Here is a 24,702-nt window from a genome sequence, read left to right on the forward strand (position 1 = left end):
GCGATGAAGCCGACGTAGAATTTCTCTCTGTATAAAAAAAAAAAAAAAGAGACCCAAAAATTGGGGTTCTGCCCCTTTCCCCCCCCACCCTCCCTCCTCCCCAAAGCCAAACCCCCCAAAAACAAAAAAAAAAAGCTTTTTTTCTTTTTTCTTCCTTTTGCTCCATTAAAAAGACAAGAAAAAAGAAAAGAAGGAAAGAAAGAGCGATAAGAAGAAGAGAGATCACGAAACAGGTACATTCCACGTAGAAAACACGGCCGCGGGCCGGGCCGGGGCGAGGTCCCGTCCCCGCGGCCCCGACCTCGCTGCTCTCGCGCCCGCCAAGGGTTGAAAAACTCTGCGTTTCTGTGTTCGAGTCTTTGTTGCCGTTGTTGTCGATCCTTTTTTTTTTTTTTTTCCTTTTTTTTTTTTTGGTTTGAAAAACCGGGTGTTTTCGGTTCGCGGTTTTTCGCGTTCGTCCATGCAACGCGCAGTTTCACAGTATTCTCGTCCGTCGCTGCTGGAGCCCAGCGGTGGGGGGGGAAGCCGGAGCCGAAAATGAGGTCAAAGAGACGGGGTTGGGTTCCCTCCGGCCGCTCTCGGCGGTCTCTCATGGCTAAACTTCCTTCTCTGCGAGGAGCAAGACTTTGGTTCACCGGCGCCGGCAGCGGCGCGACACGAGGCGACGCCGCGCGCGGGGCGAGGCCGGGGCGAGGCCGGGGCGCGGCCGTCGCCATGGCGCCCGCGCGGCCTCGCCCGCCGTTGCCACGGCGACACCCGCCGTTGCCAGGCGCCGCCCGGGCGTTGCCGCCACGTCCATGAGGTATTTTGTCGCAGAGAGGGCCCGGCGCCCCGCGCGCTCCCCGGCCTCCCTTCCTCCGCTCAAGTCCTTTGAGTTTTTATTTTGGTCTGTCGAGTCTCTTGGTTCGCTCGAAGTCAGGATTTTTTTTAATTATTATTTCAGCAGTTATTAGGGTTTTTTGTGGGTTTTTTTGGTTCCTCTCGCCCCCCCCGGGCACGCGGGGCCCCCGGGGGCGTCGTGTGGAGATGTGGCGATTCTTTATTTTTGGTTTCCTTCGGGCCGTGGGCAGGGCGATGCTGGCGCCCCGTTTGTGGCGGTTCGTTTGGTTTGTCAGGCACTGCAAGATGAATTGTTCTTTTTTTTTTTTTTTGGTCTTTTTTTTGTGTTTTTCGTTTGCTTGTTTTTTTTTTTTTCTCAGAACAACAGGTATAAAAATAAGAACGAAGCGTCCTCGCGCCCCGCCGGGCCCCTCCGTTGGGGGGGACCCCGCGGGGACGGGGCTGCCGGCGGCCGAACACGTCTCGTCCGTCCTGGGAATAAATAAATAGGGATGGGGGCGGCCGGCTCTCCGCTCCCGGGTCCGGCACGGAGAAATCACAGCATTTCGACAAAAAAAAAAGAGAAATTAAACACAACCGATGGGGCGGGAGGGGGGGACGGGACGGGACCCGATGACCGACACCGAGGGAAATGGCGAGAATGAGGGATTTTTGGTTAAGAGCGTGAGACGGGCCCCCCCCCCCGACCCCCTCCCCGGTCCCCGATGGGAAATAAAAATAGATTAATAATAAATAAAAAGCTTTCAAAAGACATTCGACCGGACACAGAGGTTAGAAAAGTTTTGTAAAAAGCCTTTGGGATCAGCTAGATCTGGGTTTGCTTTGGGTTCGTCCTTTTTTTTTTTTTTTTTTGGTGTGAAGTAGTCATTTCTTCTCATTTCTCCCCCCCGCCCCGTTCCCCCCCCCCGCCCCCCCCCCGCAACACACACACACTTTCAACAGACACAAAACGGGGCGGAAAAAAACCGCCTCTTCTTGGTCTGTGCCCCCCCCGCCCCCGGGGAAATAGAAGGAATTGGAAATTTTGGGGGTGTCGGGGTGGGGGGGTGTCTGAGGAGCTGCCCCCCCCCGAACGTGGTCAAGTTAAGTTAAGTTAAAGGGCGGTGTGTGTGTCGGGGGGGTCCGGCCACCGCCGGTCCGGGACGTGGCGCGCCGGGGGTTTGGGGGAGTTTTTGGTTTTTTAGCGCGTGCTGGGGTTGGGGGGGTTTGGGGGGGGGTATTTTCTCTTTGTTTCTTTTTCTGGTCGCTGCCGGTCCGGGGGGGAAGGGGGGTCCCCGTCACTCGGCCCGGGGGTCCGTGTCGGCGGCGGGGCCGGCGGCGGCGTCGCTGGCGGAGCTGCAGGAGGAGCAGGACGGCGAGGAGGCCGGGCCGGGCGAGGAGGAGGCGGCGGCGGCGGCGGCGGCGGCGGCGGCCACGGCGGCCGGCACCAGCCCCACGGCGCCCGGGGCGGCCCCCAGCAGCGGCAGGGCCCCGTGGTTGAGGAAGAGCGGGGACGTCACCATGCTGGGGCTGCCCGCCGTCCCCGCGCTCGAGCCCAGCACCAGCGGCCCGCCGGCGTCAAGGCTGGAAAGCGGCAGGTTTCCACCACTGGCCAAGGCTGTGCGGAGAGACCCGGCACCACCGGGGGGGGGTCAGGCGGGGGGGTCAGGCGGGGGGCGGCCCCACGGCGCCGGGGCGGGGGGAGCCGGCCTCCGCCCTTGGAGGGGGGGGTGTTGTCCCCCCCCCCGAGGGGGGCTTTGGGGGCCCCTGTCCAGCCCCAGATGTGCTCCTGCCCCACAGATACCTGCCCCATGGGTATCCCCTGCCCCAGGGGTAACCCCTGCCCCACAGATACCTGCCCCATGGGAGCCCCCTGCCCCACAGATACCTGCCCCGTGGGAGCCCCCTGCCCCACAGATATACCCCCTGCCCCATGGGTATCCCCTGCCCCACAGATACCTGCCCCAGGGGTATCCCCTGCCCCACAGATACCTGCCCCACGGAAGCCCCCTGCCCCACAGATATACCCCCTGCCCCATGGGAGCCCCCTGCCCCACAGATACCTGCCCCAGGGGTGTCCCCTGCCCCATGGGAGCCCCCTGCCCCACAGATACCTGCTCCAGGGGTATCGCCTGCCCCATGGGTGCCCCTGCCCCACAGATACCTGCCCCCTGGGAGCCCCCTGCCCCATGGGTGCCCCCTGCCCCACAGATACCTGCCCCATGGGTATCCCCTGCCCCATGGGAGCCCCCTGCCCCATGGGTGCCCCCTGCCCCACAGATACCTGCCCCATGAGTATCCCCTGCCCCATGGGAGCCCCCTGCCCCATGGGTGCCCCCTGCCCCACAGATACCTGCCCCATGGGAGCCCCCTGCCCCATGGGTGCCCCCTGCCCCACAGATACCTGCCCCATGGGTATCCCCTGCCCCATGGGAGCCCCCTGCCCCATGGGTGCCCCCTGCCCCACAGATACCTGCCCCATGGGAGCCCCCTGCCCCATGGGAGCCCCCTGCCCCACAGATACCTGCCCCAGGGGTGTCCCCTGCCCCATGGGAGCCCCCTGCCCCACAGACACCTGCCCCAGGGGTGTCCCCTGCCCCGTGGGAGCCCCCTGCCCCACAGATACCTGCCCCAGGGGTGTCCCCTGCCCCATGGGAGCCCCCTGCCCCACAGATACCTGCCCCATGGGTGTCCCCTGCCCCGTGGGAGCCCCCTGCCCCACAGATACCTGCCCCAGGGGTATCGCCTGCCCCACAGATACCTGCCCCAGGGGTGTCCCCTGCCCCATGGGAGCCCCCTGCCCCACAGACACCTGCCCCATGGGTATCCCCTGCCCCACAGATATACCCCCTGCCCCAGGGGTATCCCCTGCCCCACAGATACCTGCCCCATGGGAGCCCCCTGCCCCACAGATACCCCACACCCTGCCCCGTGGATGCCCCTGCCCCATGGGTGCCCCTGCCCCAGCCCCTGCCCCATGGGTACCCCCTGCCCCATCCACCTGCCCCACAAGTGCCCCCCTGCCCCATCCCCTGTCCCATGAGTATCCCCTGCCCCACAAGTACCCCCTGCCCCATCCCCTGCCCCACAAGTACCCCCTGCCCCACCCCCTGCCCCACGGGTATCCCCTGCTCCATCCCCTGCCCCACAAGTACCCCCTGCCCCATGGGTTCCCTTGTCCCACAGCCCTGCCCCACGGGCACCCAGGGGCCCGACACCCCCCCGCCCCACCCCCCAGCGGGTCCCGCCGCCCCGGCCCCCAGCCCGCCCCACGGCGCGCAGGACGGAGGGACCCGCGGGGGAGCGTGCGGTTAGTGAGCAGCGGTGGGAGATGCGGGTTACGCTGGCACGACACACCATGGGTGGGATGAGGGGGGCCCAGACCGGGGCGGTGGGGGTCTGGGGGGGGCCGCCCGGCCGCCTCTCGCACGCCCGCGGCACCAGGCTCGCACGCGTGTGCACGCGGCCCCGGAGGTGCACGGCGCTGGGCACGGCCCTCGACACGCCAGCGCACGGCTCTGGACATGCCAGCACACGGCTTGCAACACACCAGATCACGGCCCTCGACACGCCAGCGCACGGCTCTGCACGCCAGATCACGGCTCTTTGCACGCCAGGTCACGGCCCTCGACACACCAGCGCACGGCTCTGGACACGCCAGCGCACGGCTCTTTGCACGCCACGTCGCGGCCCTCGACACACCAGCGCACGGCTCTTTGCACGCGACATCGTGGCTCTTTGCATGCCACATCATGACTCTCAACACGCCAGCGCACGGCTCTTTGCACGCCACATCGTAGCTCTTTGCACGCCGGATCGCAGCTCTGAATGTGCCAGCACACAGCTCTTTGCACACCAGATCACGGCTCTTTGCATGCCCGATCGTGGCTCTTTGCACACCAGATCACAGCCCTCGACACACCAGCATGCGGCTCTTTGCACGCCAGCGCACGGCTCTTTGCACGACAGCTCACAGCTCTCAACACCCCACTGCAAATCCGTTTGCACGACAGCTCACGGCTCCCTGCACACCAGCGCACACCCGTTTGCACAACAGCCCGCGGCTCTTTGCACACCAATAAAATGCTTGTTGCACAACAGCCAGCGGCTCTTTGCACACTAATACACCGCTCGTTGCACGACAGCTAACGGCTGTTTGCACAGCAATACACCGCTCGTTGCACAACAGCCCGCAGCTCTTTGCACACCAGTACACCGCTCGTTGCACGACAGCTCACAGCTCCCTGCACACCAATACAGGGCTTGTTGCACGACAGCCCACGGCTCTTTGCACACCAATACACCGCTTGTTGCACGACAGCTCACAGCTCCCTGCACACCAATACACCGCTCGTTGCACGACAGCCCGTGGCTCTTTGCACACCAGTACACCGCTCTTTGCACGCCAGCCCAGGGCTCTCTGCACACCAGTACACCGCTCGTTGCACGACAGCCGGCGGCTCTCTGCACACCAATGCTCCGCTCGTTGCACGCCAGCCCGTGGCTCTTTGCACACCAGTACACCGCTCGTTGCACGCCAGCCCAGGGCTCTTTGCACACCAATACACCGCTCGTTGCACGACAGCCGGCGGCTCTCTGCACACCAATGCTCCGCTCGTTGCACGACAGCCCGTGGCTCTTTGCACACCAATACAGGGCTCGTTGCACGCCAGCCCGTGGCTCTTTGCACACCAGTACACCGCTCGTTGCACGCCAGCCCAGGGCTCTTTGCACACCAATGCTCCGCTCGTTGCACGCCAGCCCAGGGCTCCTGCCCCGGCTCCGCACGCGCCCCCTCCCCGCCCCGAGGCGGCCGGGCGGGCGGTGTGGATGGTGGCACGCCCGCGTGCGCGTGCTCGCACGCCACAAACCTTGGATGGTGGCCAGCGGGTTAGTGGCCATGAGCGCCGGGTTTAACCCCGCGTTCACCCCTAGCACGGCGCTTCTGCAAAGCAAAGCAGACGCGGGGGTTACGCGGGGGGAGCGGGGGCGGCGCGGCCGGACCCCCCCGCCCCAGCCCGGCCCAGCCCGCCCCGCGCTTACCCCGTGCCGGGATTCAGGCCCGAGAGGCCCATGGCCGCGTGGCCGCTCTGGGGACTGGGGTTTGTGCTGTTGCTGGGGGGCGGCGTGGCGGAGGGCAGGGCGGGGACCCCCCCGGCCCCCGCGCAGCGGCCGGGCGCCAGCGAGCCGCCGGCCGACGACAAGGTAGTAACTGCGGGAGGGAGGGAGACGGCGTCGGCGCGCGGCCCCCGGACCCGGCGCCCGCTTTCTCGGGCAGGTCCCGGGGAGCGGCCGGGGCGACCGACCTGTTGTGCTCAGGCTGCCGGAGGCCTGGGAGAGCGGGAGGCTCACGCCGGCGCTGGGGCTGCTCACCTGCGCGGAGAAGCGGGTCACCGGGCGGGCCGGCGGGGCCGGCGACGGGGACGGGGACCGGGGCGACACGGGGGGGACGGGGACCTCGAGGGCGGCACGGGGGGGACGGGGACCGGGGCGACACGGGGGGGACGGGGACCTCGAGGGCGACACGGGGGGACGGGGACCGGGGCGACACGGGGGGGACGGGGACCTCGAGGTTGGTAGGGGGGGACGGGGACCGGGGCGACACGGGGGGGACGGGGACCTCGAGGTTGGTATGGGGGGACGGGGACCTCGAGGCCGGTATGGGGAGATGGGGACCGGGGCGACACGGGGGGGACGGGGACCTCGAGGGCGGCACGGAGGGGACGGGGACCTCGAGGTTGGTATGGGGGGACGGGGACCGGGGCGACACGGGGGGGACGGGGACCTCGAGGTTGACACGGGGGACGGGGACCTTGAGGTCAGTATGGGTGGACAGGGACCGTGAAGCCAACATGGGTGGATGGGGACCGTGGGCTATAGAAGGGGACGGGGACCGGCGACAACACGGGGGGACGGAGACCTCGAGGTCAGTATGGGGGACGGGGACCTCGGGGTCGGTATGGGGGGACGGGGACCGGGGTGACACGGGGGACGGGGACCTCGAGGTCGGTATGGGGGGATGGGGACCTCGAGGGTGACACGGGGGACGGGGACCTCGAGGTCGGTATGGGGGGACAGGGACCGTGAAGCCGACACGGGTGGACGGGGACCATGAGCTATAGAAGGGGACAGGGACCGGCGACAACATGGGGGGACGGAGACCTCGAGGTCAGTATGGGGGACGGGGACCTCGAGGTCAGTGCGGGGAGATGGGGACCTCGGGGTCGGTATGGGGGACGGGGACCTCAAGGCCGACACGAGGGGACGGGGACCACGAAGCCGACGCGGGTGGACGGGGTGGCACGGGCCGGGGTGACCCACGGCCGGGGGGCAGGACCCACCACGTGTGGGCTGTAGCCGGGGGGCTTGGCCTGGGAGGGCAGCATGGGGCTGCTGCTGCAGGGGTTGATGCGCTTCTCCTTCTGGCGCCGGTTGCAGAACCAGACGCGGATGACCTCCTTCTCCATGTTGAGCTGCTCGGCGATGAGCAGGATCTCCTCTGAGGTAGGCTTCTGGTTCTGGGGAGGCGGCGGGGTCAGGGCGGCCGGCGACGGCGACGGGGACGGGGACGGGGACGGGATGGGACGGGGACAGGGATGGGGGCGGCTCACCGCGAGAAAGCTCTTCTCCAGGGCGAAGCGGACGTTGGTCTCGATGCTGGTCCGCTTCTTGCGGCGCCGGCCCGGCAGCCCGTCGAAGCCCAGGCTGGGGCTGCTCAGCTGGTTGGGGCTGGGCAAGGTGGAGTCCACCGACATGGTCTCTGCGGGGACGCGGGACGCATTGGCGCTGGGGACGGGGTGCCACCCCCCGTCCCGTCCCCCCCCCCCCGCGCCGGTCCCCACCGTCTCACCGGCGTCGTTGAGCCACTTCTCCAGCAGCGGCTTGAGCTTGCACATGTTCTTGAAGCTGAGGTTGAGCGCCTCGAAGCGCGAGATGGTCGTCTGGCTGAAGTCGTTGCCGTAAAGCTTCCCCATCGCCAGCCCCACGTCGCCCTGCCGGCGTTGGGGGGGAGGGGGGGGGGCTCAGCGCCGGGCCCAGGCGTCCGGGGCCGCCGCCGCCGCTCAGGGAATCGCGGGACGGTCGAGGCCGGAGACGCCGCAGCCTCCCGGGCAGCCCGGCCCGGGGCTCGGCCGCCCTCGCAGCCGAGACGCTGCTCCTCGCCTCCGGCCAGACCCTGCCGCGCTTCCGCCTGCGCCCGTCGCCGGGAAGGGCCTGGCCCCCTCCTCCCTGCACCCCCCCCCGCCCCCCCCGCCCCGGCGCTACCTGCGTGAAGCCCAGCTTGATGCGGCGCTGCTTGAAGGTGCGTGCGAACTGCTCCAGCTCCTCCAGGTCGCTGGGCTCCTCGGGGTGTGCCGGCGGCTCCAGGCATTTCGGGGGGGGCCCGTGGCTGAGGTGGGACTCGGGGAGGCCCGGCCGAGTCGCTGGCTGCGGGCGGGATGCCGGGGGGGGGGGGTGTCAGCGGGGGGCCGGGTCGCCCCGGCATGTCCCACCGCCACCTGCCATGTCCCGCTGCATCCCACCGCGTCCCACGACGTCCCACCGCGTCCCGCTGCGTGCAACAGCGTCCCACCATGTCCCACTGCATCCCACCACGTCCCACCGCATCCCGCTGTATCCCACCATGTCCCGCCGCGTCCCGCTGCCACATCCCACCACCGCATCCTGCCGTGTCCCGCCACGTCCCACCGCATCCCACCGCCGCGTCCCGCTGCATCCCATCATGTCCCACCACATCCCGCCACGACCCACCACATCCCGCCACATCCCAGCACGTCCCGCCATGTCCCACCGCCGCGTCCCACTGCATCCTGCTGCATCCCACCGTGTCCCACCACATCCCACCGCGTCCCACCGCATCCCACCACCATGTCCCACTGCATCCCACTGCCGCATCCCACCGCATCCCACCACGTCCCACCGCGTCCCACCACTGTGTCCCACCGCATCCCGCCACATCCCGCCGCATCCCACCGCTGCGTCCCACTGCATCCCATTGCCGCGTCCCACTGCATCCTGCCACATCCCACCACTGCATCCTGCCACATCCCACCGCGTCCCACCGCCGCGTCCCACCGCGTTCCACCGCATCCCACCGCCGCATCCCACTGCATCCTGCTGCATCCCACCATGTCCCACCACCGCGTCCCACCGCATCCCACCGCTGCGTCCCGCCGCGTCCCACCGCATCCCGCCGCATCCCGCTGCATCCCACCATGTCCCACCACCACGTCCCACCGCATCCCATTGCTACGTCCCACCGCATCCCGCCGCATCCCACCGCCGCGTCCCACTGCATCCTGCCGCATCCCACCACGTCCCACCATGTCCCACCGCTGCATCCCACCGCATCCCATTGCCACGTCCCACCGCATCCCACCGCATCCCATTGCCACGTCCCACCGCATCCCACCATGTCCCACCGCCGCATCCCGCCGCATCCCACCACATCCCACCGCCGCATCCCACCACGACGTCCGGTGGCCGCGTCCCGCCGCGCCCCTGACCTGTGCTGGCAGCCCCGGGCGGGGCTGGTTTGGCAGGAGGCCCCCGGGGTTTTGCTGAGGTAGCTGAAAGAGATTTGGCGTCGGCAGCAGCCCTGCGGAGAGGAGAGGGGCGGTCACGCCGGGGCTCGTCCCCGCGGCCCCCCCCCCGCGGCCCCCCCCCCGCGGCCCCCCCCCGGCCCCCCCCCCGGCCCCGCACCTTGCTGCCCTTGCTGGGCCGGCGGCAGCAGGAACTGGGCGGGCGGCTGGAGGTGGTGGCCGGGCACCAGCACCAGTTGCTGGAGCTGCAGGAGCTGCTGGATGTCCTGGTGGGAAGGGGGGGGGGGGGACACACGGGAGGGGACAGCGGCGGGGGGGGGGTGAGCGGGGCGGCGGCGGCACCGGGCCCGGGGGGCGGGGGGGGCCGGGCCCCCCTTACCTGGGCGGTGAGCTGGATGGGCTGGGAGAGGGCGAGCGGGGGGGCGGGCGGCGCGGCCCCCTCCCCAGCCGGCGGGGGGGCGGCGGCGGCGGTGGCGGCGGCGGTGGCAGCGCTCGACTGTTGCACCGCGGCCGCCAGCAGCTGGGCCTGCGCCTGTTGCAGCAGCAGCTGTTGCTGGGCCGGCATCAGCGCCGTGAGCTGCGCGGGCACCGGCGGGGGCCGCAGGGGACAGGGAGGGGACAGGTTGGGGACAGGCAGGGGACGGGTTGGGGACAGGTTTGGGGCCGGGGACACGTTGGGGACAGGCAGGAGATGGGTTCAGGACAGGTTTGTGACAAGGACAGGCAGGGGTTGGGTTGGGGACAGGTTTGGGGCAAGGGACACATTGGGGACAGGCAGGAGATGGGTTGGGGACAGGCAGGGGATGGGTTGGGGACAGGTTGGGGACAGGGACAGGCAGGGGACGGGTTGGGGACAGGGACAGGCAGGGGACGGGTTGGGGACAGGTTTGGGGCAAGGGACACATTGGGGACAGGCAGGTGACAGGCAGAGGATGGGCAGGGGTTGGGTTGGGGACAGGTTTGGGGCAAGGGACACATTGGGGACAGGCAGGGGACAGGCAGGAGATGGGTTCAGGACAGGTTGGGGACAGGGACAGGCAGGGGTTGGGTTGGGGACAGGTTTGGGGCAAGGGACAGGCAGGAGACGGGTTGCGGACAGGCAGGGGACAGGCAGGAGATGGGTTGGGGACAGGTTTGGGGCAAGGGACACATTGGGGACAGGCAGGTGACAGGCAGGAGATGGGTTGGGGACAGGTTGGGGACAGGGACAGGCAGGAGATGGGTTGGGGACAGGCAGGAGATGGGTTGGGGACAGGCAGGGGACAGGGAGGGGACAGGCAGGGGTTGGGTTGGGGACAGGTTTGGGGCAAGGGACACATTGGGGACAGGCAGGGGACAGGCAGGAGATGGGTTCAGGACAGGTTGGGGACAGGGACAGGCAGGAGATGAGTTGGGGACAGGCAGATGGGTTGGGGACAGGTTTGGGGCAGGGGACACGTTGGGGACAGGCAGGAGATGGGTTCAGGACAGGTTGGGGACAGGGACAGGCAGGGGATGAGTTGGGGACAGGCAGGGGACAGGGAGGGGACAGGCAGGGGTTGGGTTGGGGACAGGTTTGGGGCAAGGGACACATTGGGGACAGGCAGGTGACAGGCAGAGGATGGGCAGGGGTTGGGTTGGGGACAGGTTTGGGGCAGGGGACACGTTGGGGACAGGCAGGAGATGGGTTCAGGGTAGGGGACAGGCAGAGATGGGACATGGGACACGTTGGGGACAGGGAAACGGGACAGGCAGGGGATGGGTTCGGGGCAGGGGACGGTTCAGGGGATGGGACAGGGGACAGGTTGGGGACAGGGGATGGGTTCAGGGCAGGGGACATTTTGGGGACAAGCAAGGGACAGGTTCAGGGCGGGGGACAGGCAGGGACGGGACGTGGGACACGATGGGGACAGGGAAACGGGACAGGCAGGGGATGATTCGGGGCAGGGACACGTTGGGGACAAGTTGGGAGAGGTGGGGACACATTGGGGACACGGGGAGGGGACGGAGGCGGGAGCAGGGACGGGGGGGGACGTGCAGAGGTGACGTGGGGACACGGAGGGGTTCGAGGGCGAAGGAGCCAGGTCGAAGACATGGGGACAGATTTGGGGACAGATTTGGGGACAAACGGACAGATTTGGGGAGCCGGGACGGGGTTGAGCACCGGGGGCAGGTTGGGGACACGTTGGGGACACGTTGGGGACACGTGGGGGACGGGAGGAGGCGGCGTGCAGAGGTTAGGCGGGGGGGCACAGAGAGGGGGGCAGCCGGTTAGTAGACAGCATTTGCCAAGCAGCCCCCCCGCCGCCCCCCCCCCCCCCCGCAGCGAGCGGCGCAGCTTCGTCAGCGCTAACGAGGGGCCCCGGCGTCCGGGGGGTCCCTGTCCCCCCCTGCCCCCCGGGAGCGGCTTGGCCCGGTGGCATCCAGGGGGCCCCGGCGTCCGGGGGGGCCCGTCCCCCCCCCACTCACCCCCGCCAGCTGGCTCCCCGCCAGCATCAGCTGGGGCTGGGGCAGGGGCTGCGCCGGGGGCATCTCCGCCGCGTCCTCCGCCTTGATCTGGGGGGGGGAGAGACGTCGTGGGGGGGGGCAGGACCGCGGGGACCCCCCCCCGTGTGGGGCTGGGGGGGGGAGACATTGGGGGGGGGCTTAGGACCGCAGGGACCCCCCGGTGTGGGGCTGGGGGGGGAGACATTGGGGGGGGCTTAGGACCGCGGGGACCCCACCGTGTGGGGCTGGGGGGGGGAGACGTCGTGGGGGGGGGCAGGACCGCGGGGACCCCCCCCGTGTGGGGCTGGGGGGGGGCAGGACCGCGGGGACCCCCCAGGTGGGGCTGGGGGGGGGAGACATTGGGGGGGGGCTTAGGACCGCGGGGACCCCCCCGTGTGGGGCTGGGGGGGGGGGAGACGTCGTGGGGGGGGGCAGGACCGCGGGGACCCCCCCCAGGTGGGGCTGGGGGGGGCAGGACCACGGGGACCCCCCGGTGTGGGGCTGGGGGGGGAACACGTCGGGGGGGGGGACCTGGGGCAGCCCCCTGCGTGGGACCGAGGGGGCCGGGGCTGGGGGGGGGGCAGCAGCAAGGAACCCCCCCCGTGTGGGGCAGGTGGGTGGGGGCCCCATGGGACCGTGGGGCAGGCGGGGGGGGCCGTTCCGGGGGGGTCCCGTGGGGGGGTGGGTCCCGTGGCGGGGGGGCGGGGGGGGTCCCGTGGCGGGGGGGGGGCTCCCCGGGGCAGGCGGTTGGGGGGGGGCCCCGCTCTGGCCCCCGCCCCCCCCCGAGGCGCTTCCTGTTTTGCCGCCGCCCCCGGGCCGGGATTTCCCCCCCCCGCCCCCCCCTGAGTCACCGCCCGCACCCGCCGCCCAAACAGGAACCGCCCGGGGGGCGGGGACCGGGGGGGGGCAGGGATGTGGGGCTGGGGTATGGGGGGGCCGGGGATGTGGGGGGGCTGGGGGTCCGGGGGGGCCTGGGGAAATGGGGGGGCCGGGGATGTGGGGGGCTGGGGGTCCCGGGGGGCCTGGGGAAATGGGGGGGCCGGGGGATGTGGGGCTGGCTGGGGGGGTCGGCCGGGGATACGGGGGTCCAAGAGACATGGGGGGCTGCTGGGGGGTGGGGGGTGAATGGAGATATGGGGGGGCTGGTCAGGGCGCTTGGGGGGCTGGGGGGGACTTGGGGGGCCGGAGGTGTGGGGCTGGGAGGGGGGATCTGGGGGGGTGTGGGGCAGGCGGGGGGCGCTTACCTTGGCTCCGGGGCCGGGGGGGGCTGGGGCAAATGGGGGGGGCTTGTTCTGCTGGGCCTGGGGGCGGGGGGGGAGGCGGGTTAGGGGGCGCGGGGACCCCACGGCTGCCCCACGCCCCCCCCACGGCCCCCACAGCCCCCCACGGCCACCCTGTACCCCCCCACGGCCCCCCACATCTGCCCCATAGCCACCCCACGGACACCTTGTGCCCCCCACGGCTGCCCCACAGCCACCTCCCAGCCCCCCAGCTGCCCCATGTCCCCCCACAGCCCCCCACGGCCCCCCCACATCCCCCCCACGGCCCCCCACATCCCCCCCACGGCCGCCCCCCCTCACCTGGTGGTTCGTGTCGGGTCCATTTCTTTCTGTGTCTGCAACAAGACGGGGGGGGGTCACCCACAGCCCCCCCCAACCCCCAGCCGGCCCCATATCCCCCCCCCCCGCGTCCCCTCAGGGCGCCCTATGGGTCCCCGACCCCTATGGATCCTGCGGGTCCCCCACGGCCCCCCTATCCCCGGGCACCCCGTCCCCTGTGGGGCCCCTATGGGTCCCCTATGGGTCTCCTGGGTCCCCGAAGGTCCCCCTGTCCCCTGTGGGTCCCCTATGGGTCTCCTATAGGTCCCCTATGGGTCCCCTATGGGTCTCCCAGTCCCCTCAGGGTCCCCCATGCGTCCCCCCATCCCCTATGGGTCTCCCATGGGTCTCCCAGTGCCCCCGAGGTCCCCTATGGGTCCCCCAACCCCTATGGGGCCCCCCCGGATCCCCTGTCCCCTATGGGTCCCCTATGGGTCCCCTGTCCCCCACAGGCCCCCCATCCCCTATAGGTCCCCCACGGGTCCCCTGTCCCCTATGGGTGCCCCACGGGTCCCCTATAGGTCCCCCCATCCCCAGTGTCCCCCCCGTCCCTAGAGTCCCCCCCCATCCCCTATAGGTCCCTCCATCCCCAGTGTCCCCCCGTCCCTAGAGTCCCCCCCCCATCTCCTATGGGTCCCCCCATCCCCAGTGTCCCCCCGTCCCTAGAGTCCCCCCCCATCCCCTATGGGTCCCCCCATCCCCAGTGTCCCCCCCGTCCCTAGAGTCCCCCCCATCCCCTATGGGTCCCCCCATCCCCAGTGTCCCCCCCGTCCCTAGAGTCCCCCCCCATCCCTAGAGTCCCCCCCCATCTCCTATGGGTCCCCCCATCCCCAGTGTCCCCCCCATGTCCCCCCCCATCCCCAGCGTCCCCCCGGCCCCTCCGGGTCCCCCCGGTCCCCAGGGCCCCCCCGGCCCCCCCCGGTACCTGGGTGCTCCCCGTGCAGCTCCGCGCGCGCCTTCTCCGCCTCCAGGGGCTTAGACATCCTTATTTCTGGGGGGGGGCACGGCACGGGGGGGGGGGTGAGCCGCCGGGGCCCAGGCGTCCGGGCCCCCCCCAACCGCCCTCCTTATTTCGGGGGGGGGCACGGCACAGGGGGCTGAGCCGCCGGGGCCAGGCGTCCGGGCCCCCCCCACCACCACCGCCCCCCCCCCCCGTTACCTGCGCCCCCCCGGCCCCGTCGCGGCGCCGCGGAGCGACTGGGCCCCGAGCTGGGGCGCCCGCCCGGCCCGGCCTCATTTGCATGAGCCACTGAGTCACTAACGAGCGCCCGAGCCCCGAAACCCCGGGGGCGCGCGGGGAGCCCGGGGGGACGCCGGCCCCCGCCCCCGCCGCGGCGTCACCCGCCCCGCGGCGTCACCCGCCCCGCGCGCCCCCACGGCGGGCGGCCGCCGGCGCACGAGCGGGGGCCACGCGTGTGCAAGGGCCACGGCGGGCGTGTGCAAGGGCCATGGTGGGCCTGCAATGGCCACAGTGGGCGTGCAAGGGGCACGTGTGCAAGGGGCACAGCATGCGTGCAAGGGGCACGTGTGCAAGGCCCACGGGATGCAAGGCCCACGGCATGCGTGCAAGGGGCACGTGTGCAAGGCCCACGGGATGCAAGGGGCACAAGTGCAAGGCCCACGGCGTGCGTGCAAGGGGCACATGTGCAAGGGGCACTGCGTGCACGGGAGCACGGCACGCACATGCAATGGCCACGGCAGGTGTGCAAGGGGCACGTGTGCAAGGGGCATGGGGTGCGTGCGAAGGGCACGGGGCGTGTGGGCGAGCGACACTGTGCATGTGGGCACGGCGTGCGTGCACAAGAGACACGGCGTGCGTGCAAGGGGCATGGCGTGCGTGCAGGCAGCGCAGCACACATGCAAGGGACGCAGTGTGCGTGTGCAAGGGACACAGCGCACATGCAAAGGGCACGGGCGTGTGTGCGAGGCGTGTGACGCACACACAAGGGGCGCGGGGCGCGTGCAAAGGGCACGGCATGTGTGCAAGGGGCACGGCATATGTGCAAGGGGCGTGTGCATGGCATGTGTGCCCAGTGCGTGTGCACGGCGCGTGTGCATGGCGTGTGTGCTCAGTGCGTGTGCATGGCGTGTGTGCATGCACGATGCGTGTGCATACGTGGTGCATGTGCACGCTGTGTGTACATGCACGGCGTGTGTGTGTGTGTGTGTGTGTGTGTGTGTGTGTGTGCGCGCACGGTGTGCGTGTGCCCGGCGTGTGCGCATGCCCGGTGCGTGTGCGCGCGCTGACCCCTGCCCTGGCCGCCCCGGGCCGCGGCCCCCCCCCCCGCCCCCCCCGGCACTTTCACTTCTCCTATTTGTTTCCCTTTCGCATTTTTAGCCCGTTTAAAAACAGCCCCTGATTTACTGAAAACGGCCTAAATTTAGCTGCCAGGAACCCGCTGGACCCCCCCGGGCAGCACCGGGCCCCCCCGCGCCCCGGGAGACACCCCCACCCCGCAACACCCTGCCGGGGGGACACCCCCCCCACAACACCCCTACGCAGGGGACAACCCCCCCCACAACACCCTGCCCGGGGGGGACACCCCCCCCCCCACAACAGCCCTTCATGGGAGACACCCCCACCCCGAAACAGCCCCTATGGGGGACACCCTCACCCTGCTACACCGTTCCCAGGCGACACCCCACCCCGCAACACCCTGCCCGGGGGACACCCCCACCCTGCAACACCCTTTCATGGTGGGGGGACACCCCGCCCTGCGACACCGTTCCCCGGGGACACCCCGCCCCGCAACACCCCCTCCCAAGGGGACCCCCCCACCCTGCAACACCCCTGCACAGGAGACACCCCCACCCCACAACACCGTTCCCGGGGGGCACCCCCGCCCCGCACAGCCCCCCAGCCCCACATGGGCACCCTGAACCCCAGCACGGCCCCACGGGCCCCACAGCACCCCATAGGGGGGGACCCTGCACCCCAGCACCGCCCCATAGGACCCATAGGCCCCACAGCACCCCATAGCATCCCATGGTGGGGATGCCGAACCCCGGCAGCGCCCCACGGCGCCCACGCCGGGGTCCTCCATGGGGCGCCCCACAGCCCCACGGGCCCCACAACCCCCTGTGCTGGGGATACCCAGCTCTGGCGCAGCCCCATAGCGCCCCACAGCACCCCACACCGGGACACTGAACCACAGCACAGCCCCATAGGACCCACAGCGCCCCATATCACCCCACATGGGGATGCTGAACGCCAGCACCGCCCCATAGCGCCCCATATCACCCCACATGGGGATGCTGAACCCCAGCAGCGCCCCACAACATCCCATGCCGGGGTCCTCCATGGGATGCCCCACAGCCCCACGGGCCCCACGGCGCCCCACGGCATCCTGTGCTGGGGATACCTGGCTCTGGCACAGCCCCATAGCGCCTGACAGCACCCCATAGCACCCACACGGGGATGCTGACCCCCAGCGCCGCCCCACAGCACCCCACATCACCCCACACGGGGATGCTGACCCCCAGCACCGCCCCCACAGCACCCCATAGCACCCACACGGGGATGCTGACCCCCAGCGCCGCCCCACAGCACCCCACATCACCCCACACGGGGATGCTGACCCCCAGCGCCGCCCCCACAGCACCCCATAGCACCCACACGGGGATGCTGACCCCCAGCACCGCCCCACAGCACCCCACATCACCCCACACGGGGATGCTGACCCCCAGCACCGCCCCACAGCACCCCATAGCACCCACATGGGGATGCTGACCCCCAGCACCGCCCCACGGCGCCCACGCCGTGCCCTCCACGGGCTGCCCCACAGCCCCATGGCCCCACGGCGCCCCACACCGCCCCACGCCGGGCGCCGCCGTGGCTCCCGTCCCCGCCGTGGGTCCCGTCCCCCCCCCCGGTACCTGCTGCCCACATGGCCGGGAGCACCATAGCGGGGCCGGGCGGGGGCCCCCGGCGGCGGGGGGGCGCGTGTGGGGCGGCCCCACGGCGCGGCGGCGGCGGCGGCGGCGGGGGACCAGGAAGCAGCTGGGAGGAAACGCCGGGGCCGGCGGGTGCCGCACGTGGGCCGCCTCGGCGCGGCCGCCCCGCGCACGTGAGCGTGCCGCTCGCACGCCCGCTCGCACGCACGCCGCTCGCACGCCTGCTCGCACGCCCGCCTGCACGCCCGCACGCCCGGGGGTCCGCGTGGGAGCCGGGCCCGGGCCGCCCCGTGCACGCTGCTTGCACGCTCCTCGCACGCCCCCGCGGCCTTGCACGCCCTGGCCATGCACGGGCCTTGCACGCCCTGGATGGGCACGTGTGCCCCGTGCACGCTCGGTGCACGCTCCTGGTGCACCTCCGGGGCAATGGGGCACGCTGCGGCCTTGCACATCCCTGTCCAGGCACATGTGCCTTGTGCACGCTCCTTGCACACCGCTGTGGTCTTGCACGTCCCGGCCGGGCACGTGTGCCCTGTGCACACTCAGCGCAAGCTCCTTGCGTGCATCCGGGACAACCGTGCGCATCACAGTCTTGCACGCCCCTGCCAAGCGCACACCCCCTGCACGCTCAGTGCACGCCCCGCGCACGCCTCCGGGGCTCCAGTGCACGCTGCGGCCTTGCACACCCCTGCCAAGCTCGCACAGTCTGTGCACGCTCGGTGCACGCTCGGTGCACATCTCCAGGGCCCTGGTGCACACTGTGGCCTTGCACATCCCTGCCAAGCACGCACACCCTGTGCACGCCCGGTGCACGCTCGGTGCACATCTCCAGGGCCCTGGTGCACACTGTGGCCTTGCACACCCCTGCCACGCACGCACACCCCGCGCGTGCCCCGTGCACACCTCCAGGGTCGCGGTGCACACACTGCGCTCGCACACCTCCGTTCAGCGTGCACGCTCCAGCACGCTCGGGGCACGCTCCCTGCACGCCCCAGGGCCCCCGCGCACACCCTGCCCTTGCACGCTCGGGGCACACGCTCGGGGCACACGCTGGGGCCAGCCCTGTCCCCGCCGCGGCCCCCCGGCCCGGCTGAGCCGTCGCCGCGGCTCGCCAGAGGGCAGCAGGGCCCCGCGGCTCGGGCGGCCTCGCACGGCCTCGCACGGCCTCGCACACCCGGGGCACCGCGCCGCGCCGGGACGCACGTCCCCCGTGCGCACCTGGCCGCCGCCGCCGCAGCCCCGGAAACCCCGGGCGGCCGCACAGGCAGACAGACAGGCAGACGGGCAGACAGACAGGCAGACAGACACCTGCAGGGACGCGGCCGGCGGCACCGCGCTGCACGGCTGGGCGACACGGCACCGCGGCACGGAGCGTGCACAGCCGTGCAACACGGCACAGCCTGCACAACGCGGCACAACCACGCACAACCACGCACAACGCGGCACAACGCGGCACAACCGTGCACAATGCAGCACAGCGTCGCTGCACGGACGGTGCACAACACCGCACGGCCGTGCAACACAGCGCAGCATTGCCGCACGCAGCACGGCACAACCGTGCACAACACTGCACAGCCGTGCACAACACGGCACAACCGTGCAACACGGCAGGGCACCGCCGCACCGTGCCGCGCGCGAGGCAACGCGGCCGCCGCACGAGCACGTGCCCGGCTGCAGGGCGGCCACACGGCCCCGCACGCGCGTGTGCCGGGGGCGGCGGCGGGAAGCGCCGCGGCGGCTCCGGCTCATATTTCTCGGGCGATCGATGCTTTTGACTCCGAACAAGACAATAATCACCGCGCGCCGCGCGGCCATCGACCGCCAGCGAGCGCCGGCTCCCGGGGGAGCGGGGCCGCCCCCGCCCCCCCCTCCCCGCCAGGGCACACGCGCGTGCGAGGGCCGCGGGCGAGGGGTGCCGGGACCCCTGGAGCCGCCCCGGCTGTGGGGCCGGTGCGAGGAGGGGAGCGTGCGAGGGCGGGGGGGGCACGCTTGCACGCTGGGCTGCTGCACCTTGCACGCTGCCCCGTGCACGCTGCCCATTGCAACTGCCCCTTGCACACTGCCCATTGCACACTGCCCCTTGCACACTGCCCCTTGCACACTGCCTATTGCACACTGCTCCTTGCACACTGCCCATTGCAACTGCCCCTTGCACGCTGCCCCTTGCACGCTGCCCTTGTGTCCCCGGGGCCGGCGTGTCCGCAGCGTCTCCGTGCCACGGCACACGCGTGCAACACACGGGCCCCGAGCACGCGTGTCCTGCACACGCCGGCGGCCTTTGCACACCCAGGATGGGGGAGGGGGGTTGGTGCAAACACACTCACACACGTGTGCCCCCGTGTCACCCCGCGTGCCCGGCCCGTGCAAGGCCGGGGGGGCACCGTGCAAGGCCGGGGGGGGGGGGATGCGGGGCCTTTGTGCGCCCCGTCCCCCTTTGTGTCCCCGTCCCCGTCCCCGTCCCCGTCCCCCCCCCGCAGCGGGTTGTTCCTGACAATGGGAAATGGTTTCCGTGTCTCCGCATCGATCGATCGCGCGGGGGGAGGGGAGGCGGCAGGGGGGCGCCAGGGGGGGCCGCCGAGCCGCTCGCCCAAGGTCACGCACAAAGGGCCCAGGCGTCCGAGCGCCCGGCTCCCCCCTGCCCGAGCCCGTAGAGCCCGCCGAGGCGGCGGGGCCCAGGCGTCCGGGCCCCCCCCACCCCCCCGCCGGCCCCGCTGCAGCCTGGTGCCCACGACCCCTCCCGGCGCTGGGCAGCGGACCCAGGCGTCCGGCTCCTGCCCCCCCCCCCAAGGGGGCCCAGGCGTCCGGCTCCTGCCCCCCCCACTCCAAGGGGGCCCAGGCGTCCGGCTCCTGCCCCCCCCCACTCCAAGGGGGCCCAGGCGTCCGGCTCCTGCCCCCCCCACTCCAAGGGGGCCCAGGCGTCCGGCTACTGCCCCCCCCACTCCAAGGGGGCCCAGGCGTCCGGCTCCCAGCCCCCCCCCACTCCAAGGGGGCCCAGGCATCCGGCTCCTGCCCCCCCCCACTCCAAGGGGGCCCAGGCGTCCGGCTCCCAGCTCCCCCCCCCCCAAGAGGGCCCAGGCGTCCGGCCCAATTTGCCCGATCGCCGCAGCTGTCCGTCAGGCCGGGGCCCCGCTGGGGGCTGCGCGCAGGGTCACCCCCCCCCCCCGTCGTCCCCCCCCCCCGGGGCGGCTGCGGCCGTGGGAACCAGCCGGGGCTGAGACCCGGCAACTCGCTGCACGCGTTGGGGGGGGGGGGGCCGCCGCCGGCGCTGGTAATTAAGACCCCGTTAGAGTTCGTTAAGCGGCTCCGCCTCGCCCGGCCGTGCTGCGCTGGGCGGCTGCCCCACGGCGTCCTCCATCCTGCCCCACGGCATCCTCCATCCCGCCCCACGGCGTCCTCCATCCTGCCCCACGGCTCCCGCCATCCCGCCCCACAGCATCCTCCATCCTGCCCCACGGCTCCCGCCATCCCGCCCCACGGCTCCCTCCATCCCGCCCCACAGCGTCCTCCATCCCGCCCCACGGCTCCTGCCATCCTGCCCCACAGCATCCTCCATCCCGCCCCACGGCGTCCTCCATCCCGCCCCACAGCATCCTCCATCCCGCCCCACGGCACCCGCCTGGGCCCCGGCCCTGCCACGCAGCAGGGACCCCCGGACACCCAGAGCCTTCCCGACACCAGTATCCCGTCCCCAGCCCCGTCCCCATCCCAGTCCCACTGCTGTTCCCACCTCTATCCCATCCCCATCCCATTGCTATTCCCATCGCATCCCATCCCCATCCCCATCCCACTCCCATGCCATCCCCGTCCCCTTTCCCATCCCATTCCCGCCCCATCCCATTCCCACCCCATTCCCGCCCCATCCCCTTTCCCATCCCATCCCATTTCCATCCCCTTTCCCATCCCATCCCATTCCCACTGCTATTCCCATCCCATCCCATCCCCATTCCCATTCCCGCCCCATCCCCATCCCATCCCCGTCCTCTTTCCCACCCCATTCCCACTGCTATTCCCATCCCATTCCCACCCCACTCCCGCCCCATCCCACCCCCGGCCCCGCTCGCTCCGTCCCTCCCGGCCCGGCCCCGCCCGCCCCCATCGACCCGCCGCCGCCGCCGCTTCCACCATCCGGCCGCGGGGCAGCGAGCGCCGCCGCCGCGGGTTCGAGTCCCGCCCGGTCCCGGTCCCGGTCCGGCCCCCCCCGCCCCCCCCGGCTCTTACCGCCGCCGCCTCCACGCGCGCTCCGGGGCCGCCACCGGCAGCAGCGCGGCGGGGACGGGCGGGGGGAGGCTGGACACGGGGGTCGCGCGGGGCCCCGGCGTCCGAGCCGCGCCCCTCCCCCCCCCCCCCGCCGGCCCGCAGGTGCCGCACGCGTTGGAGGGGGGGGGCTGCACTCGGACGCCGGGGCCCCGGACGCCGGGGTGTCCCCTCCCCCCCCCTCCCCGGTTTTGCACCACGATTGCGTGCGCGGCCCCCCCCCCCCCCGCTGCCGCACAGCCCCGGTGCACACCCCCGTTGCACACAGCCCTCCCCGTTGCACACCCCCGTTGCACACCCCCGTTGCACGCACAGCCCTCCCCGTTGCACACCCCCACCGCACACAGCCCTCCCCGTTGCACACCCCCGTTGCACACCCCCGTTGCACGCACAGCCCTCCCCGTTGCACACCCCCGTTGCACGCCCCCGTTGCACGCACAGCCCTCCCCGTTGCACGCCCCGGCTGCGCACCTGCGTTGCACGCGCAGCCCTCCCCACCGCACACCGCTTTTGCACGCTCCCATTGCACGCACAGCCCTCCCCGTTGCGCCCCCCCCGGTTTTGCACCCTGCTTTCACACCCCTACTGCACACACACGCCTCGCCATTGCACACCCCCGCTGCACACCTGCCCCCCCCACCCTCATTGCACCCCCCCGTTGCACCCCCCCGCCCCGTCGTGCCCCCCCGCCGCAGCCCCGCGGCACCGGCCCCGCGGCGCCAGGCAGCAGCGACCCGGCCGGCCGTCGCGACCCCCCCGGCCCGGCCCCCCCCGGCCCCAGCCGCCCAGACAAAAGCAATTATCCCGGGTGGAGGCGGCCGGGGGGGGGGGGGGGGGGGAAGAGCCCCCCCGGGACCGGGGCCACGGGGCCACCGCGACCGTCCCCAATGCAGGGACACGCTGCGCCCGGGACCGTCCCCAGCGCGGGGACACGGTGCAACCAGGAACATCCTCGGTGCAAGGACCCGATGCAGCCAGGACCGTCCCCAATGCAGGGACACGGTGCGGCCAGGACCGTCCCCAATGCAGGGACACGGTGCAACCAGGACCGTCCCCAATGCAGGGACACGGTGCAGCCAGGACCGTCCCCAATGCGGGGACACGGTGCAACCAGGACCGTCCCCAATGCGGGGACACGGTGCAGCCAGGACCGTCCCCAGTTCAGGGACACAGTGCAACCAGGACCATCCCCAGCGCGGGGACACGGTGCAACCGTGATGCTCCCCAATGCAGGGACCTGGTGCATCCAGGACTGTCCCCAACACGGGGACGTGGTGCAGCCAGGACGGTCCCCAACACGGGGACACGGTGCAACCGTGATGCTCCCCAATGCAGGGACCCGATGCAGCCAGGACTGTCCCCAATGTGGGGACACGGTGCAACCAGGACGGTCCCCAGCGCAGGGACACGGTGCAACCGTGATGCTCCCCAATGCAGGGACCCGATGCAGCCAGGACCGTCCCCAGTGCAGGGACACGGTGCAGCCAGGACGGTCCCCAACACGGGGACACGGTGCAACTGCAAGCGTCCCCGATGCAGCAACACAGCACGACCGCGACCGTCCCCAGCGCGGGGACACGGTGCAACCGCGACCGTCCCCAGTGCAAGGACCCGGCGCAGCTCCCGGTCCCCCCCCTCCGCCCGCAGCCGCGAGGGGACAATAAACCGCCACCGCGGGCGGCTGCAGCTGCTGCTCGGCGCCGCCGGCACCGGGGACCCGGCGGAGGGACCGGGGCGGCCCCGCATCCCCCCCCCCGGCCCCCCCCCCACTGCCGCCGCACACTCACCTCGCAGGCAGAAGCGGCCGCTGTAAAACATTCACTCCCGGCCAGTGCAGAACCTGCGGGCAGAGGAGAGGGGTCAGGGGAGCGCGGCCCGGCCTCGCACGCCCTCGCACGCGCCCCGGCACCCTCGCACGGGCTGGCACGCTTGCACGGCCTTGCACGGCCTTGCACAGGCAGCTGTGCGCTTGCACGGGCTTGCAAAGGCCTTGCACAGGCAGCAGGGCCCTTGCACGCTTGCAAAGGCCTTGCACAGGCAGCCAAGTCCTTGCACACTCGCATGGGCTGCAGCATCCTTGCACGGGCAGCAGCGCCCTTGCACGGCCTTGCACAAGCTTGCACGGGCGGCAGCGGCCTTGCACGGGCGGCAGGGTCATTGCACGGCCTTGCACGCGCTGTGCATCGCACACCAGGCCCAGGGTGCCCCGAGCTGCCCGGGGCTCGCACGCTCCCGCACGCCGCGCACACCGCGGGGGGGGGGGTCTTGCACGGGCCCCCGGCACCCGCCGCCCCTCCTCGCCCTCGCACGGCCTCTCCGGCCCCCCCGCGTCCCGGCCGAGCCCCCCCGCCGGGAGCGGGCCCAGGCGTCCCGGCCCCGGGGTCCCCCCCGCCGGCGGGGGGGGGGGGTGGCACGTGCCGGCTCTCCCCGGCGCTAATCAGCGGATGTCATCTGCGAAGTGAAGTCTTTGCTTAAAGAGATTTAGGGCAGGAATCAATAGGAAATTTAAAAATCAATGCGGTTAGTATGAGAAAATCGATGCCTTTAATCGGGCTGCCGATGCGCAGTCACAACAATTAGAAGGGAGGGATGTTCGACACGGCGCCGCGCGCCAGCGGTGCCGGGGAATCCCTGCCGGGGGGGCGCCCGCAGCCGCCCGGACGCCTGGGCCCCTCCGCCGCGCGGGGACCGCGCCGGGCGGGAACGGCCGGGCCCCGGGTCCCCCCTGCGCCTCCGGGGCCACGGCGGGTCGGAGCAGCCCGCCCGGACGCCTGGGCCCCTGGGAAGGTGGGAGCAGCCCGCCCGGACGCCTGGGCCCCTCGGCATCTCCATGGACCACGGCAGGTGGGAGCAGCCCGCCCGGACGCCTGGGCCCCATTGGCGGCTCTGGGACCAGGGCAGGTGGGAGCAGCCCGCCCGAACGCCTGGGCCCCATTGGCGGCTCCGGGACCGCGGCAGGTGGGAGCAGCCCTGCCCGGACGCCTGGGCCCCTCGGCACCTCCATGGACCACGGCAGGTGGGAGCAGCCCGCCCGGACGCCTGGGCCCCTCGGAAGCTGGGAGCAGCCTGGCCCGGACGCCTGGGCCCCCTCGGCAGCTCAGGGATGGCAGCAGGTGGGAGCAGCCCGCCCG

General features: G+C 71.4%; 1 protein-coding gene across 2 annotated transcripts; it reads right to left on the reverse strand.

Annotated features, from left to right (window-relative positions):
- Positions 1-1,762: 1,762 nt before the first annotated feature.
- Positions 1,763-23,424, reverse strand: POU2F2 (POU class 2 homeobox 2). 2 transcript variants are annotated; one of them, XM_064503545.1, is made up of 15 exons: positions 23,359-23,424; positions 14,349-14,414; positions 13,406-13,440; positions 13,070-13,126; positions 11,808-11,894; positions 9,520-9,625; positions 9,324-9,415; positions 8,083-8,244; positions 7,670-7,811; positions 7,431-7,579; positions 7,161-7,337; positions 6,126-6,192; positions 5,863-6,031; positions 5,691-5,764; positions 1,763-2,437 (listed from the first exon to the last, which is right to left on the reverse strand). In XM_064503545.1, the coding sequence occupies exons 1-15, from the start codon at positions 23,387-23,389 to the stop codon at positions 2,118-2,120; spliced, it is 1,734 nt and encodes a 577-aa protein (XP_064359615.1). In that variant the 5' UTR covers positions 23,390-23,424; the 3' UTR covers positions 1,763-2,117. The 2 variants fall into 2 exon arrangements, with proteins under 2 accessions (XP_064359615.1, XP_064359616.1); XM_064503546.1 differs by lacking the exon at positions 5,691-5,764 and having other exon boundaries at positions 2,274-2,437.
- Positions 23,425-24,702: the final 1,278 nt, after the last annotated feature.

This window comes from Dromaius novaehollandiae, chromosome 38, assembly GCF_036370855.1.
Source record: "Dromaius novaehollandiae isolate bDroNov1 chromosome 38, bDroNov1.hap1, whole genome shotgun sequence".
NCBI lineage: Eukaryota > Metazoa > Chordata > Aves > Casuariiformes > Dromaiidae > Dromaius > Dromaius novaehollandiae.

Excerpts from the sequence above, each read along its gene's own strand:
- POU2F2 (XM_064503545.1), bottom strand. The coding sequence starts at position 23,389 with ATGTTTTACAGCGGCCGCTTCTGCCTGCGAG. Across the intron at positions 8,245-9,323 it reads GCCCGGGGCTGCCAGCACAG|CCAGCGACTCGGCCGGGCCT; the intron begins GTCAGGGGCGCG and ends TCCCGCCCGCAG. Across the intron at positions 5,765-5,862 it reads GGCCTGAATCCCGGCACGGG|AAGCGCCGTGCTAGGGGTGA; the intron begins GTAAGCGCGGGG and ends TTTGCTTTGCAG.